Source organism: Ochlerotatus camptorhynchus, unplaced genomic scaffold (genome assembly GCF_037179485.1).
Source record: "Ochlerotatus camptorhynchus isolate MF236.1 unplaced genomic scaffold, CSIRO-AGI_Acam_v1.1 ptg000367l, whole genome shotgun sequence".
Classification (NCBI taxonomy): Eukaryota; Metazoa; Arthropoda; class Insecta; order Diptera; family Culicidae; genus Ochlerotatus; species Ochlerotatus camptorhynchus.
Window position 1 is genome coordinate 5,846,218 of NW_027040855.1, and position 14,719 is coordinate 5,860,936.

Sequence of the window (14,719 nt, forward strand, 5' to 3'; positions counted from 1 at the left end):
GGTAAGCAGCGCCAATTAACGAAAGAATGGTTCTATCTTGTGACGCCTGATGGTGACAGAGTCCTACGCACTTGGATGGTGTATTCACGTATAAGCCACAAACTGTTTTGTTTTTGCTGTAGGCTGTTTACTGTTCAAGCAACGGAAACAACCTCAAAATTTGTCACAGGTTTCGATAGCTGGTGGAAGCTTAACCCAAAAGTTCAATTCCATGAAAGATCCGAAGAGCACATTCGATGTCTGGAGAAGTGGAAAACGATGGCTACAAATCTCAAGTGTGGTTCACATATCGATCAACATCTTATCGATCAGAGAGAAGGAATCTAAAAAATGGTATGATGTGCTACATCGCTTACTTGACATTACTTTGTTCCTGGCTAAGCAAAACATTGCTTTTCGGGGCCACAAGGAAGATGAGCTTTCCTCAAATAGGGGAAATTTTCTAGAGCTAGTAGAACTGATTTCTAGATATGACCCGGTTCTGAAGGAGCATTTGTTGCGGTTGAAGCATTGTGTCGATTTGCAAGTCCAGCCCCATGTTTCTTATCTCTCGCCGCAAACACAAAACGAGTTCATCGAGATGTTGGCAGGTCATGTTAAAGGGAGAATTCTCTCAGATATAAGATCATCGAAATATTATGGGATTATGTTCGATAGCACCCCAGATGCATCGCACGATGACCAAATGTCTGAAATTATCAGATATGTCAAGATTGAAGATGGGAAAGTCGAAGTAAAAGAATCATTTCTCGGTTTTTTTATTCTGAAAGGGAAAAAAGCCGTTGATTTGAGCAACGATATCCTTCATCAACTTGAAGGTAATGGATTGGACTTTATGAAGTGTCGTTCACAAAGTTATGACAACGCTATAACGATGTCAGGTACACATGGAGGAGTTCAGGCCTTGCTGAAGAAACAAAACAAAAAAGCGGTGTTCAACGGATGTGTAGATCACTCGTTAAACTTATGCGGCCAACACGCTTTTGCTGTGAACCCACAGTGTGTTACATTTTTTGGAACTGTCGAAGCCGTTTACTCGTTTTTTGCTGTTTCAACTCATCGATGGGACGTGCTGCTGCATCACACAGGTGTGGCGGTAAAAAGATTATCGCAAACCCGCTGGAGTGCGCATTATGAAGCGGTAAAACCAATTTACGCAAACTACGATGGGCTGATCGCTGCAATGAAAGCATTGTCTGATCCAGCTGAAAATTTGAATACCAGAGCAAGTGCACGAACCCTTCTGCCTGCGGTTTGTGACTTTACTTTTCTCTGTTATTTATACTTTTGGTGTGACGTCTTGCAAGAAGTTGATATTGCACAAAAGTACTTGCAAACGAAGGGATTGTCACTTGACAAGGTTTTGACTAAGCTAAAAGCACTCGAAATCTTTTTGACGGCTGAACGCAACAATCTTGTTGAAAACGCCATTGAGAAGGCTCTTTCCAAGTCAAAAGAGTATGGTATTGCTGTGGAGAGGAGAGTTCGTTTCAAGACAAGAAAGCCAGGTGGCCAACCGTCGAAACCCGGGCCTACGTTGGAAGAGGAAAACAGAACTGGTATGTTGGACTGCATCGATCGTTTTTATGATGAACTGCTGAAGCGATCAAAACCGGTGAAGGAGGTGGCGGACATTTTTGAAGCAATTCAAACTGAAAACTTGCTATCAGCGTCTGATTTAGAACAGAAAACGTCTGCTAATAAACTAACGACTTTCTACGACGAAGTGTCCGAAAGCGAACTGTTGTTGGAGATCCCAAGGTTTCGGAGACATCTGAAAGCAGCATAAATAATTATGGATGATGCCAAACGATGGAGTGCACTGGATGTGCTACAGTTCATCGTCAAATGGGACTTCCAGGAAACACTTCCAAATCTCACGGTTGGTTTGAAGTTGTTTCTAACCGTGTGTATTTCCGTGGCGTCCTGTGAGCGAAGCTTTTCCAAGTTAAAGTTGATAAAAAGTTATTTACGAACAACTATGGCACAATCGCGCTTAACTGGGTTGGCTTTGTTGTCTATTGAATGCGAATACGCTAACTCCACTGACTTTGACGAAGTCATAAGACAATTTGCTGCAGTTAAGTCAAGACGTGTCAAGATTTGCTGATTTCTTGTTTGTATTCAAATAAACGATGTTTTTGGCTTGGTAAACTAGATGTTTTATTTATGTTTTATTAAGGAAACAGTAATTTATGGTAAGTACTCATGTGCATATAAAACATGGGGTGACACCCACAAAATCCGCCCCGGGTGTCACCAGGGTACGCTACGCCACTGTCTACCCCTATTGGTTTTGTCGTGGTATGTAGTGGGAAATGGTAGTTAATCTTAATTAAGTTGCAAAACATTTTTTTAGTTAAATCAATAAGAACTTATCAGAGCTGGAAGCGATCACTGCTGTCAAAAATAGTGATTTTAGTGACCATGTTGAAGAAATAAGTGACTAAATAGTGACTTATAGTTGTAAAAATAGTGACCAAAAAGTGACCCTGAATTGAATTAAAAATAAATTTTATTGAAAACTATTAGGAATTTATGAGGAGCACAACTCCTGTGAACTTCAAAGGAAAATTCCAAGAGCACTCTGAGGATAATTTCATAAATTTTGTAGGAGAAAACAAATTGAGCCATTGGATTTTTTTTTAAATGCTAAAAGAAGGATTACAAGGACATCTTTAAAGGAATTCAGACAATAAATTCAGAAGAGTTTGCCAAACAAATTATGAGAAGAAATCTAAGGAATTTATGGGTAGAAATGCCAATGATTTCTTAGGAGACTTTCAATGTGAGTAGAATTCCAAGGGAAGGAATGAGATTCAAAAGGAAATCTGAAATGAATTCAATGAATATTCTGACAATCTTTCAATGAGAACTTCCCAAATTTTTACTGAAGTTAATGAATTTGCCTTGAAGCTCTTTTGTAGTTTGAGAATGCTCACAACCCTACTCACCAAATTCTTAAACTTCCCTGAACTTTATAGGACTTCCTAAAGTTTCCTGTAACGATCATGAATCTCTTCTAAAGGTTTAACAATTCGCTGAAGTTTTCTATACTTCTTTAATCTTTATATGACTTCTATAATGTTAACGGAACTGCTATGAGGTTCTTTGTTCTTTTCATAAATTCTCAAACTGCTCTAACGTTTTTACAGTACTCATGAAGCTTGTTGTACTGCGCTGAATTTAATTGTACCGTCCTTAAAATGTTTAAGCTTCAGTGAACTTCTGAACTCATGCGAAGACCTCAATTAAATTTTTAACGTCTCTGTAGTTATCTGTAAATCTGGGAACTGCTTTAAATTTCCCACAAATTTTCTGAAACTAATGGAATTGACCTCTCCATGAAATTCCTCCAATTTTTGGAGCTTACTAAACTTTATTTCAAATGCCCCCGCATTTTGCTAATATTTATAAAAAACCCTGAAGTTCACGGATCTCCCCTTAAGCTCCAAAGATTTCTATGAAGTTCTCGAAATGTTGCTGAAGACCACTGTCCTTCTGTGAAGTTTTCGAAGTTTTTCTTAATTTCTGGCACTTTTGTGCTCTCACAATTTGCATGGAATTAGAACAAAATAATTAATATAGTTTTATTTTTTGATTTTCACTGAATATTTCTGAAATTTCCATTAAATTATCGACATTGATTTAAAACTTCTTTAATATTCAAGACTTTCCTGGTGTTATTAAAACTACCTAAACGGTTATTGAATTTCTTTAAAGTTCTCTAGACAGTCCTAAATTGTTTAGCATATTTTAAGAACCCACAACTTTACTGAAATTAATTGATTTGCCTTGAAGTTTCGACAATTTTCCTTAGGTATTCTAACCATCAAACACGCTCACTTATTTTCCCTGAACTTACCTATGCTTACCTGAAGTTAATAATCCGGCAAATTTTCTGATATGTATATTCAAAATTCCCTGACGTTTTTGGATCAATCATAGAATTCTTGGAATACCCTTTAATTCCACGAAATTCCTTGTAAGTCACTACAAATTTGCTTAAGTTATCATGTGATTGTTCTGAAGCTATCTTATCGTCCTGGAAATACTCTGAACTTTGCTGAGTATCATTAAACTATCTTAATTCTCGCATTTTTTTATTAATGGAACTTCGTTGATATTCTCTAATCAACTTAGCTAAATTTTCGCATTTGTTAAAGTTCTTGAAATATCCATGATATTACACCCTTAAAATACTCTCACGTTTTCTGGTTGTTCATATAACTTGTATCACGTTCCAGAAGTTCTATTGGAGCTTTGCTGAAGTTTCCGGAACTTCTTTAAGGTTTCTACAATTTTCTTGAAATTATTTGAACTGCCCTTTGATTCTCTCATCTGTCTGGATGTTCTCGAAGCTTCCCTAAAGCTCTCAATTCTATAGAAAATAAATTTCCCTTAATTTCTTTGGACTTCTGTGAAGTTCCTGAAATATTTCTGAAGTATTCGTAAATTCTCTGTACTTCCCTGAAATTCTCGGAACATATTAAGGGTTCTCAATTTTTTTAAACTTACGATTATAGATATTTAAACGGCTCCAAAAAGTCTGAACTAAAGTCATGGGAACTGCTCTTAAGATCTCAAATTCCCCAAAGATCTCTAGATCTAGCTTTTCTGAGGTGCTTAGAACTTCTTAAAAAGTTGCACAATACCCCTCAAAGTTTTTATATTTCTTAAATTCGCTTAACAGCAGTAAGTAACCCATAATTTGAGTGTTTTAACTTCCCTTATGTTACCGTAGTTTGGAGCTTCACTGAAATTCTCATCATTTCCTTTCATTCATCAGAACTTCTTTAAAGTTCCTACAATTGTTGTGAAGTTAATGGGACTTCAATGAAGATCTCGAATCTTTCATAAAGTTAATTACGAACTTGAAACAAATCATTTAATGTTTTCCTTAATTCAGGCACTTTGAAAATTTTCAATATCTTAAACTTGTACATGGAATACGAGACTACAAGTTATTGAATATTTTTAGACCTTGGATTTGCAGCCTCTCGGGGTAAAGTTGTACGAAGTACCTTTACAAAGCCACCTGGAGATCACCTGACCAACACACAGAAAACCAAATCAACCACGTTCTAATCGACGGGAAATTGTTCTCCGACATTATCAACGTCCGCACGTACCGCAGTGCGAATATAGGTTCGGACCACTACCTAGTTGCAGTATGCATGCGCTCAAAACTCTCGACGGGGCATAACACCCGTCGAAGTCGAACGCCGCGACCCAACATTGAACAACTACGCAACGCCGGAGTTGCCCAGGACTACGCGCAGCAGCTGGAAATTGCACTACCCACGGAAGAGCAGCTTGGCGCAGCTACTCTTAAAGATGGCTGGAGGGACGTCCGTTCCGCCATAGGTAGTACTGCTGCAGCGACATTAGGTACTGCGATCCCGGACCGAAGAAATGACTGGTTTAACAGCGAATGTTAGTAGAGGAGAAGAATGCAGCACGGGCGAGAATGGTGCAACACCGTACGAGATTGGGGGCTGTTTATTAACTACGTAGACAGTTTAGGGTGGGGAGAGATGTTGACAATTATTCATGGTCCATATTAATACAGGGTGGCAATAGTCCCAAAAAAAACTGTCTACGTATTTAATACACAGTCCCTTGAATGTGGAGCGATACAGACAAAACTCGGTTTTCCGAAGGAAGAAGCGTCAGCAGGAAGACCGAGATCGCGAGGCAATGGAAAATCTGTACCGCGTAAACGACACACGGAAGTTCTACGAGAAGCTAAATAGTTCGCGCAAAGGCTACGTGCAAGTATTTGGACGATAACCTTCCCACGAACGAGTGTGAGGTGATTGAGAGGTGGAAGCAGTACTATGACGAGCTCCTCAACGGTGATGCAGCAAAAAACGAAGGTGGTACGGCAACAGACCTTGGAGCACGCACAGAAGATGACAGGCTACCGGCCCCTGATCTTCAAGAAGTTGAGGAGGAGATCGGTCGGCTGAAGAACAACAAAGCAACTGGTGTAGATCAACTACCAAGTGAGCTTTTAAAATACGGTAGTGAAGCACTGGCTAAGGCACTGCACTGGGTAATTGTTAAGATTTGGGAGGAGGAGATATTACCGGAGGAGTGGATGGAAGGTGTCATATTCCCAATCTACAATAAGAGTGACAAGTTGGATTGCTACAACTACCGCGCGATTACATTACTGAGTGCCGCCTATAAGTTACTCTTCATGGACGCCCGCGCTACCACAGACCAAATTTTCGCGATTCGGCAGGTTCTGCAGAAATGCCGCGAATACAACGTGCCCACACATCACTTGTTCATCGATTTCAAATTCACATGCGACACAATAGATCGAGATCAGCTGTGGCAGATTATGCACGAGTACGGATTTCCGATGGATCGACGATGAATCGAATGATGTACGTCGTTCGAGTATCGGGGACACTCTCAAGTCCCTTTAAATCTCAAGGTCAGCAAGGTCATGGACTTTCATGTCTGCTAATCAACATCGCCTTAGAAGGTGTGATAAGAAGAGCCGGGATAGACACGAGTCGCACGATCTTCGGGAAGTCCATCCAGCTTCTTGGCATCGCCGATGACATCTACATCATGGCATGGAGCCTTTAGAGCATGGCGGAAACACACATCAGACTGAAGGCTGAAGCTAGGTGGATTGGCCTTGCCATCAACGCATCGAAGACGAAATACGTGAGAGGATGAGGTTCTAGGGAAGAATATGTTAGCCTCCAATCCGAGTTAAGATTAACAGTGACGAAATCGAGGTGGTCGAGAAGTTCGTGTATTTGTGCTCACTGGTGACCGCCGAAAATGATACCAGCAGAGAAATTCAAATACGCATTACGGCAGGGAACCCGAGCAAAGTCCAGCATCAAAATGACAACAAATTGAAATCAAGTTTTGATATCAACATCAAACTGAAATCATAATTTGATTTCAGTTTACACATTGACAAATTTGATATTAAATTTTGTTTTCATTTTGCTGTACATTTGCTCTTTAAAAATATGTTGTTACGGGTTTGTTTTCATTGCCTTAGCATAACATCAAATTGAATACTTGTTTTGTTATCAACAGGAAAAATGGATAGCAAATTTGGTTTTCAGTTTGCTCTCACTGATAGCAGAAATAGTTTTCAATGTGATGTCACAGCAAGATATGTTTGCTCTCAATTTTGATATTTTAACCGTTAAAACGACCAGAACGACAACAACCTGAGTAATCATTATCAGCGAAATCACAACATCAAATTTAGATTTCAATTTGATCTCAGACTTTGCTCGGGAATCGTGCCTACTTTTGACTCCTGAGGACGCTCCGGTCGAATAAAATTCGCCGCCGCACGAAGTTGACTATCTAGAAGACACTGATTAGACCAGAGGTCCTCTACAACCACGAGATCTGGACTATGCTCGGGGAGTACCATCTACGGTGGAGTGCAGATGGATGACGAAACGTGGATTAGGCGAATGAACCACGAATTACACGCTGCTGGGAGAATCATCCATCGTCCACAACAGGAACAAGAAGAAGAGGCGCGCAGCGGACAAGGTGGATCGACCAAGTAGAAGGCGACCTACGGACTCTTCGCAGACTACGAGGCTGGCAAAGTGTGGCCATGGAGACGAGTAGAGTGGAGACGGCTTCTTTGGACAGCAGAGGACAACAAGGCCTTAGCCTGATTGATAAGGTCAGTATGCTTGTCGAAAATTTAAAAAATGTTTCAATTCTGATCAAACCTAAGATTAAGAATGGAAAACCTTTACAGAACAACTTTGTCCTAGATCGCATATCAATTAGACATTTGCGCTAAATTTTGTTGAATTTTAACTTCAGGCAAAGTGCGCTGCGCATACCTATAAGTTCAAACGCAGGCCTGTTGGTATGCGTGGTGCAGTAGGCCAAAAATAAATGGTTGATAACTTTTTGCACAGTTGTTCTGCATAGTTTTCCCAATGTAAATCTGAAGTTTGATTCAAATTGAGCTTTTTTTTTAATTTTGAAAAACAGTACAATAATTTTGATGTATTTGTTTGAATACAATATATTGTTTGAATCAAATCCAAATATCTCAAATATATCTCTTTATACCTCTTGCGCATTGTTTAGAAAATTCATTCAGAAAATCATGTTTTTTAATGTGAGATATATTTTTTGAAATTCTAAAAAATAATTAAATTGATTTGGAAAATATTAGATGGATCAGTACCTATTTAAGAAATATGGCAGACATGCCAAATTTCAGTGCGATACTGTCTTTAGTTTTGTTTTGACAGCTCAATGTTGTTGACGTGTATGGCATCATGTTGAGTATGGATAAAAACGATTTTCGTTCTCTCATAAAACATTATTTTTTGAGAGGCAAAATGGCGAAGGAAACAAAAGAAATCAGTCAGATTACACCGTCAAATATTGGTTTCGAGAGTTTCGTGGTGGCCACAACTCTACTAACGATCAAGTCCGCAACAGTAGGCCCTCCGATGCGGTTACAGAGGACAATGTCAAAAAAATACATGAAATGGTGTTGGCTGACCGGAAAGTGAAGGTGCGTGAGCTAGCAGATACCGCAAAGATTAATACCATAGAGGAGCCCGAAGAAACGTGCTCAACTTGTTGGCTCAGCTCTGGTACTATCTTCGGTCCCAAGCTAATCGAAAATCCACGAACCCCCTCATTTTATCTGTCAAACTTTCATATCGAATCAAAACAAACATAGCGTAGTACTAGAATTTCAACTAGAATTGAATACGTTAATCGATTTGCTTGGGACCAATAGGCTAGTTAAGTAGTGAGCCAATTTTAAATCGTTAGTTTCCACCGGTTGTTAATACTGAGCACACACGCCATATTTTGGGCGAGATTCTTCAAATGAAAAAGTTATCCTGCCGCTGGGTGCCACACAGGCTCACTCCTGACCAAAAACACGAACGCGAGAGCACTTCAAACGAGTGTTTGGACTTGCTGATACGGAATCGGGCAGACTTTTGGCGTCGATTGGTAACTGTTGATGAAACCTGGATCCACTATTACACCCCAGAGAACGGAATGAGTGCCCGGCAATGGACTGAAGCTGGCACGAGTGTTCCGAAGCGGCCGAGGGAGGCTCGATGGGTCGGAAAGGTTATGACGTAGATTTTCTGGGATTGTCATGCCATACACTTCGTGATATACCTCTAAAAAGGAAAAACCAATATTACCAACAATCAATACGAAACTAACGATTTTAAATTGGCTCACTACTTGACTACCCTATTGGTCCCAAGCAAATCGACTAACGTAACACATTCTAGTATAAATTCCAGTAGTACACAATGTTTGTTTTGATTCGCTATGAAAGTTTGACAGATAAAATGAGGGGTTAGTGGATTTTCCTATGTTTCGAGGGGTGAATCGTTTAGCTTGGGACCGAAGACAGTACCAGAGCTGAGCCAAAAAGTTCAGCACGTTTCTTCGGGACTTTCTAGTCTTAGAGTTACCTCTATGGTATTACTGTGCATTATTGGAGCGATTGAATGCCAAAATCGCTGCAAAACGGCCTCACATGAAGCGAATAAAAAATTGTTTTTGCAAGGCAATGCGCCGGCGCACAAGAGCATCGCAACCACAGCTAAAATCAATGACTTACGGCTCCAATTGCTTCCACATCCACCGTATTCGCCCGATTTGGCTCCCTCAGACTAATATCTCTACCCAAATCTCAAAAGATGGACCATCAAAAAAAATTCAGCTCACGTGAGGAAATCATCGACGCCGTGGAGGAGTATTTTGCAGACCTTCTGGAAAATTACTTTTCGGACGGGATCATGAAGTTGGAAAATCGCTGGAATAAGTGAATCGAGCTGAAAGGGGACTATATTGAATAAAATAAAATAAAAACATTAACAAAAAAAAATGTATTCTTAAGGAGGTTACTTTTCACCCCACCTAGTAAAACGACATGCAGTATTTCAAATGATTATTCCTTTATTATACATCATAAATAAGATTTTAGTTGAGTGTGTAACCTGTTATTTATACAGTAAATCATCTTAAAAATTTACGAAAAGTGAATTCATTCCATTCTTTTCAAATGTATGCTGTTAAAAGCTTAATTTTTAGTCGATTGAGTATAACAACTGTCAAGGTTGCAAATACTCATTTCAGCTAAAATAAAGTTTTTTGGAATAATAAAACCAAAATATGGTATGATGACATGTTTTATTTGTAACTTACAAGAAGAGGCTGCAAAGTATGCGTTTGAAACATAAAACCTGTAAATTTTGCTTTCTATGAGTCACAATCAGCGATTTGCTGATCGCTGAGTGAGTGAGTGAGTGAGTGAGTGTGTGAAATATCGCTGATTGTGACTTTCATGATGTGAAATAAACAGGTTTAATATATTCAAAGTGTTGTATGTTACTTCATACGTGAAGTTAGCGATTTTCAGAGTTGGTTGGAAATGCTAACATGAAGCTTTAGTGTGATAATTTATTAGCTAGATAATGATCTTAAGAAGAGGGTAGGTGGATAGTTCCGTTAGAGTACGGCAGTATGAAAATTGAGTAGAAGTTGAAAATGAGCGAAGGGCCATTAATGTGACAGTTTTTAAAGTTAGACGCACATCTTTTGCCTAACCCGTACGATGTACGCGGAGACTTGAAGTATGTCTCCAAGTCTACAGGCAAAAAATGACGAGAGGAGCAACACAATAGTTGGGTAAAGAAGTATTGCATTATAACACACCATCGACTGGAAATGCTCTCGCAACGTGGGGCTTTAGGTAGTGATGAAAACGTCGCTAGAACTATTCCACAGCCACAGTCAGTTTATGAGCAAAAGAGGGACGCACATGTTTTGCCTGTAGACTTGGAGACATACTTCAAGTCTCCACGTACATCGTATGGGTTAGGCAAAAGATGTGCGTCTAACTTTAAAAACTGTCGCATTAATGGCCCTTTGCTCATTTTCAACTTCTATTCAATTTTCATACTGCCGTACTCTAACGGAACTATCCTCCTACCCTCTTCTAAAGATCATTCTCTAGCTAATAAATTATCACACTAAAGCTTCATGTTAGCATTTCCAACCAACTCTGAGGTTTAATATGTCCATACCTATTCAAAATATGATCATAGCATCGAATTATTTTATAATAAAAAAAAAACATTGCTTTAGCTGAAATGAGTATTTGCAACCTTAACAACTATCTCATGTTTGTTGCACAAAATACATGTTTTAAAAGAATCAGTATATATTATTAGGCTGTGTTTTGGTAAAAATGTATAAGTGAAACACATGAATAAAATAATTTAATCCCGTTTCGTGTACTACATTTTCTCTCCGAGTAACGATCCATTGTAAGTAATGCAATTCAACCTAACGAATACGGGAGTAATAATATATTACAATAGTTGTATTTGGACTTCCTGACGAATATGCACCAACAATTAATTCACATAGCTTTACACATGAACCAAAAAAAAGATTAAATTATCTACACAGCAACATGGCGTCAATCTAATGTAACCATCAGATAATTTCAAAGCATTCGCAACATTTTACCAGCATAAGTTCACTACTATCAGACCTCTAACATCCCTCTCCGACGTCCACATTTTTAGCATAATCCGTTTCGCATAACTCACGCTGTACGCGCTCATCGCCTTCCGTAGATTAAATTGCGTTTTTGCTTTCATTTTGCATATTTTAAGTACGCCATAAATTTTGCGGAATTTAAACACTCATGGCTCATCGAAACGCCACTGGGATCACTTTTTTTTTGTGTGCTAGGTACGTACGCTTCACCTTGGCTCAGTGAGAACATTACGGTTCATAGTTTGGTCCACCGGAGGGTAGGAATGTCCAGTTGGTCGATATAGAAGTGAGAGGTTTGGAAGCCCTCCAGCTTTTTGCATACTGAATAACTGAACTGCCAACCGACCGATGATGAACGGGACAGTAGCTGTGGTACCCCGGTGGTGGTTTGCTTTATGATACGCGCATCATAACTGACAATGTCGGTCGGCGGAGGAGAAGAAGCACGATGACGTGGAAAATAATTTATAATTAGATTGTCGTACATTAAAAGTTTCGCCATTATGTCACCCTTTCCCCGTACCAGGAAATAGAGGGAATGGGGGCGCAAGGGAAGACGACAGACAAGTGGCCCGCCCTGTCTGGGATCGTTCAGGGCTGTTAGTTTGACAGTAAAGGAACTGGAAAGTTTATTTTTTGCCCCCGGACGACGACGGGGAATAGTTTACATAATATGAGCAATTAGGTTGATGGTAATTTTTGGGTGGATTAAGTGAATTATACTCGAGCACTGCGGTTGGAATGAGATAACTGGAGGATGTTCTTTGAGTGCCAAAGTCGTTAGTCATCCAGCAGGGGCAGAGTGCCGTGCCATAAAATTATGTGATGATGCGCTTTTTATTACGGCTGGCGCTTCAGGTGCTTAATTTATTTGACGCCAGAGATTTGTGTCTGCAAGAATGATATTTTCAAAGCTGACGATAGTGAGGATTAGGTGAATATAATTATGTTAATCAGTAGAAACAGGTCAGTCCAAATATTTTATTTCAATTTCGATGAAAATCATTTATGGGTCAATAATAGAATATTCGCCAAACCTGCTTGTGTAAGAGAAAGTAAATATAGTAATTTTTACTACAAAATGTGACGTAAAAATAATAATATTATTAGAAAAAAATCATGTTAATGATAGTTGGTGGGGATCAAGTAACACTGTTAGATTAAACCTGCAACTAAGTGGTACCGAATACCAATCGGGATATTCTCAGCAGGCACTTTTGCAGATACCACACCACTGTTTCGCATTGCATTCAAACAAACCACAAGTACCTACCTCTCGATACACGGCAACTCCATCGACGATGACCAGTGCTGCCAGGACCAGTGCCGAACCGAGGGTCAATGACGTTGGCAGGGCTGTCACACTGTCCGTGACACCATTGATGTATTCAAATTTGCACCATTTTACAACGGACTGAGCGCCTTGGATGGCCAATGCGATGTATAATAGCCCTGCAGGGACAATAAATAAGAGAAAACAAAAGTGTGACCATGATCGGTATTAGTAATGCTCATGTTTTCCAAACTACGGGTTCGCAAAATTCAGTAATAAATTCTATTGATATGAACGATTTGAACAATTCGCAGCCACCATAAAAATTACAGAAATTTATCATAAAAAATATCCAAATCTGAAGGACAATCCATCCCATCCCTAAAATTAACTTCAGTGAGCAAACCCAGCTGTGTCGACGATCTTTCCGTATGGCCATTTGTACACGAATTCAAGAGTAGCAACGTTAAATTGAGTTACTTTGGTGCTTGCCTATGGTACTTTACACCAAGATTATTTTTAGAGACATTATAACCTCCCTTAGTTCAGTCGGCAAAAGTGTAGCAATACCATGCTGGTGGCTTCTGGGTTCGATTCCCGATCTGGTCTAGGAAAATTTCTCGACTTCCCTGGGCATAGAGTATGATTGTACTTTCCACACAATTACAAATGTAAAAATGAAACAGGCTTGGGAAGTTCTCAAAAGTCCCAGTAGAAACGTAATAAAGCCAAAGGAGAAAATCAATAAAATACACTAAGCAATTCCACTAATTTGGGAGCAAAACAGCCTGAACTTACGGTAGCATATCCCTTTTTCCCAGCGAAGCCCGTCGCCTCGCGGAGAGACAACGGGCATTCAATGCCTGCTGTGCGTCTGCATAATTTATGACCGTACTTCAGATTGAAAATTTATGCCGAGATGTAAATAACTTATTACTAGCCGAACGCTATTTCACACCCCTGCTTGGTGGTTGGTTTCTGGAGAACTCCGTCATCGTTCGTTACGCCGCGCCGTATGCAAAATAAACAAAACGAAAAATCCCGGCCATGCTGAGCGCTGAGACCTCCTATGTACAACGCAACGGAACTGTGTGTGTGTGTGCTCCGGAAAAACAACGTTTTGCGGTGTGGTCCAGCAGAGCATTACGCATTTCTGTGAACAGCCATAGGAAAAGAAGGACATGTAGAGTCTAATGACACATCCTCGCGATACTTTATCTTCTTAATATAGCATTTCAACGGTACTCAGAGAACATTTTTCATTGCGTTATTATAATACTGCTTTCTTCTGTTGTTTGTGTATTTTTTTTTGAATGTCGACCTTGGAAAGGTTTAACGTTAAAGTTTTTGTGTCAGTAGAAGATATTTATTTAGGGCATGGTTACTTTTGCAGTAAGAATGTTTAAATTCAAAATAGAGTACATACATTTTTTATGGCTTGAATGCCCTCAATGTGATCTTTTAAATTTAATTCTTGGTCAAGAACTAATTCAAGATATTTCACTTGACTTGACCAAGACACTGGAACTCCGTGCATAGTAACTATGTGACTACTACTAGGTTTCAAAAAAGAAGCTCTAGGCTTATGTGGAAATATTATAAGTTGAGTTTTGGAAGCGTTGGGAGCAATCTTCCATTTTTGTAAATAAGAAGAGAAAATATCTAAACTCTTCTGCAGTCTGCTAAGAAAATAAATAAATAAAATTGCTACCCTGAGGAACTCCTGCTCTAACAGGTAGTCGTTCAGATTTAGAATTTTGATAATTTACCTGCAGAGTTCTGTCAGCTATAAATTATTTTGAACTAATTTCATAATATAGAGTGTAAAATTAAACTTTTTCAATTTAGCTATCAAACCTTCATGCCAAACACTCT

At 39.3% G+C, this 14,719-nt stretch overlaps 1 protein-coding gene across 1 annotated transcript in view; it reads right to left on the reverse strand.

Annotated features, from left to right (window-relative positions):
- The window catches only part of Sur (Sulfonylurea receptor), a 244,947-nt gene that overhangs the window by 158,790 nt on the left and 71,438 nt on the right, over positions 1 to 14,719 (reverse strand). Inside the window, exon 4 of the mRNA XM_065232286.1 lies at positions 12,845 to 13,023. Coding sequence (XP_065088358.1) covers positions 12,845 to 13,023 — 179 coding nt within the window. The remainder of the gene's footprint in view (positions 1 to 12,844; positions 13,024 to 14,719) is intronic.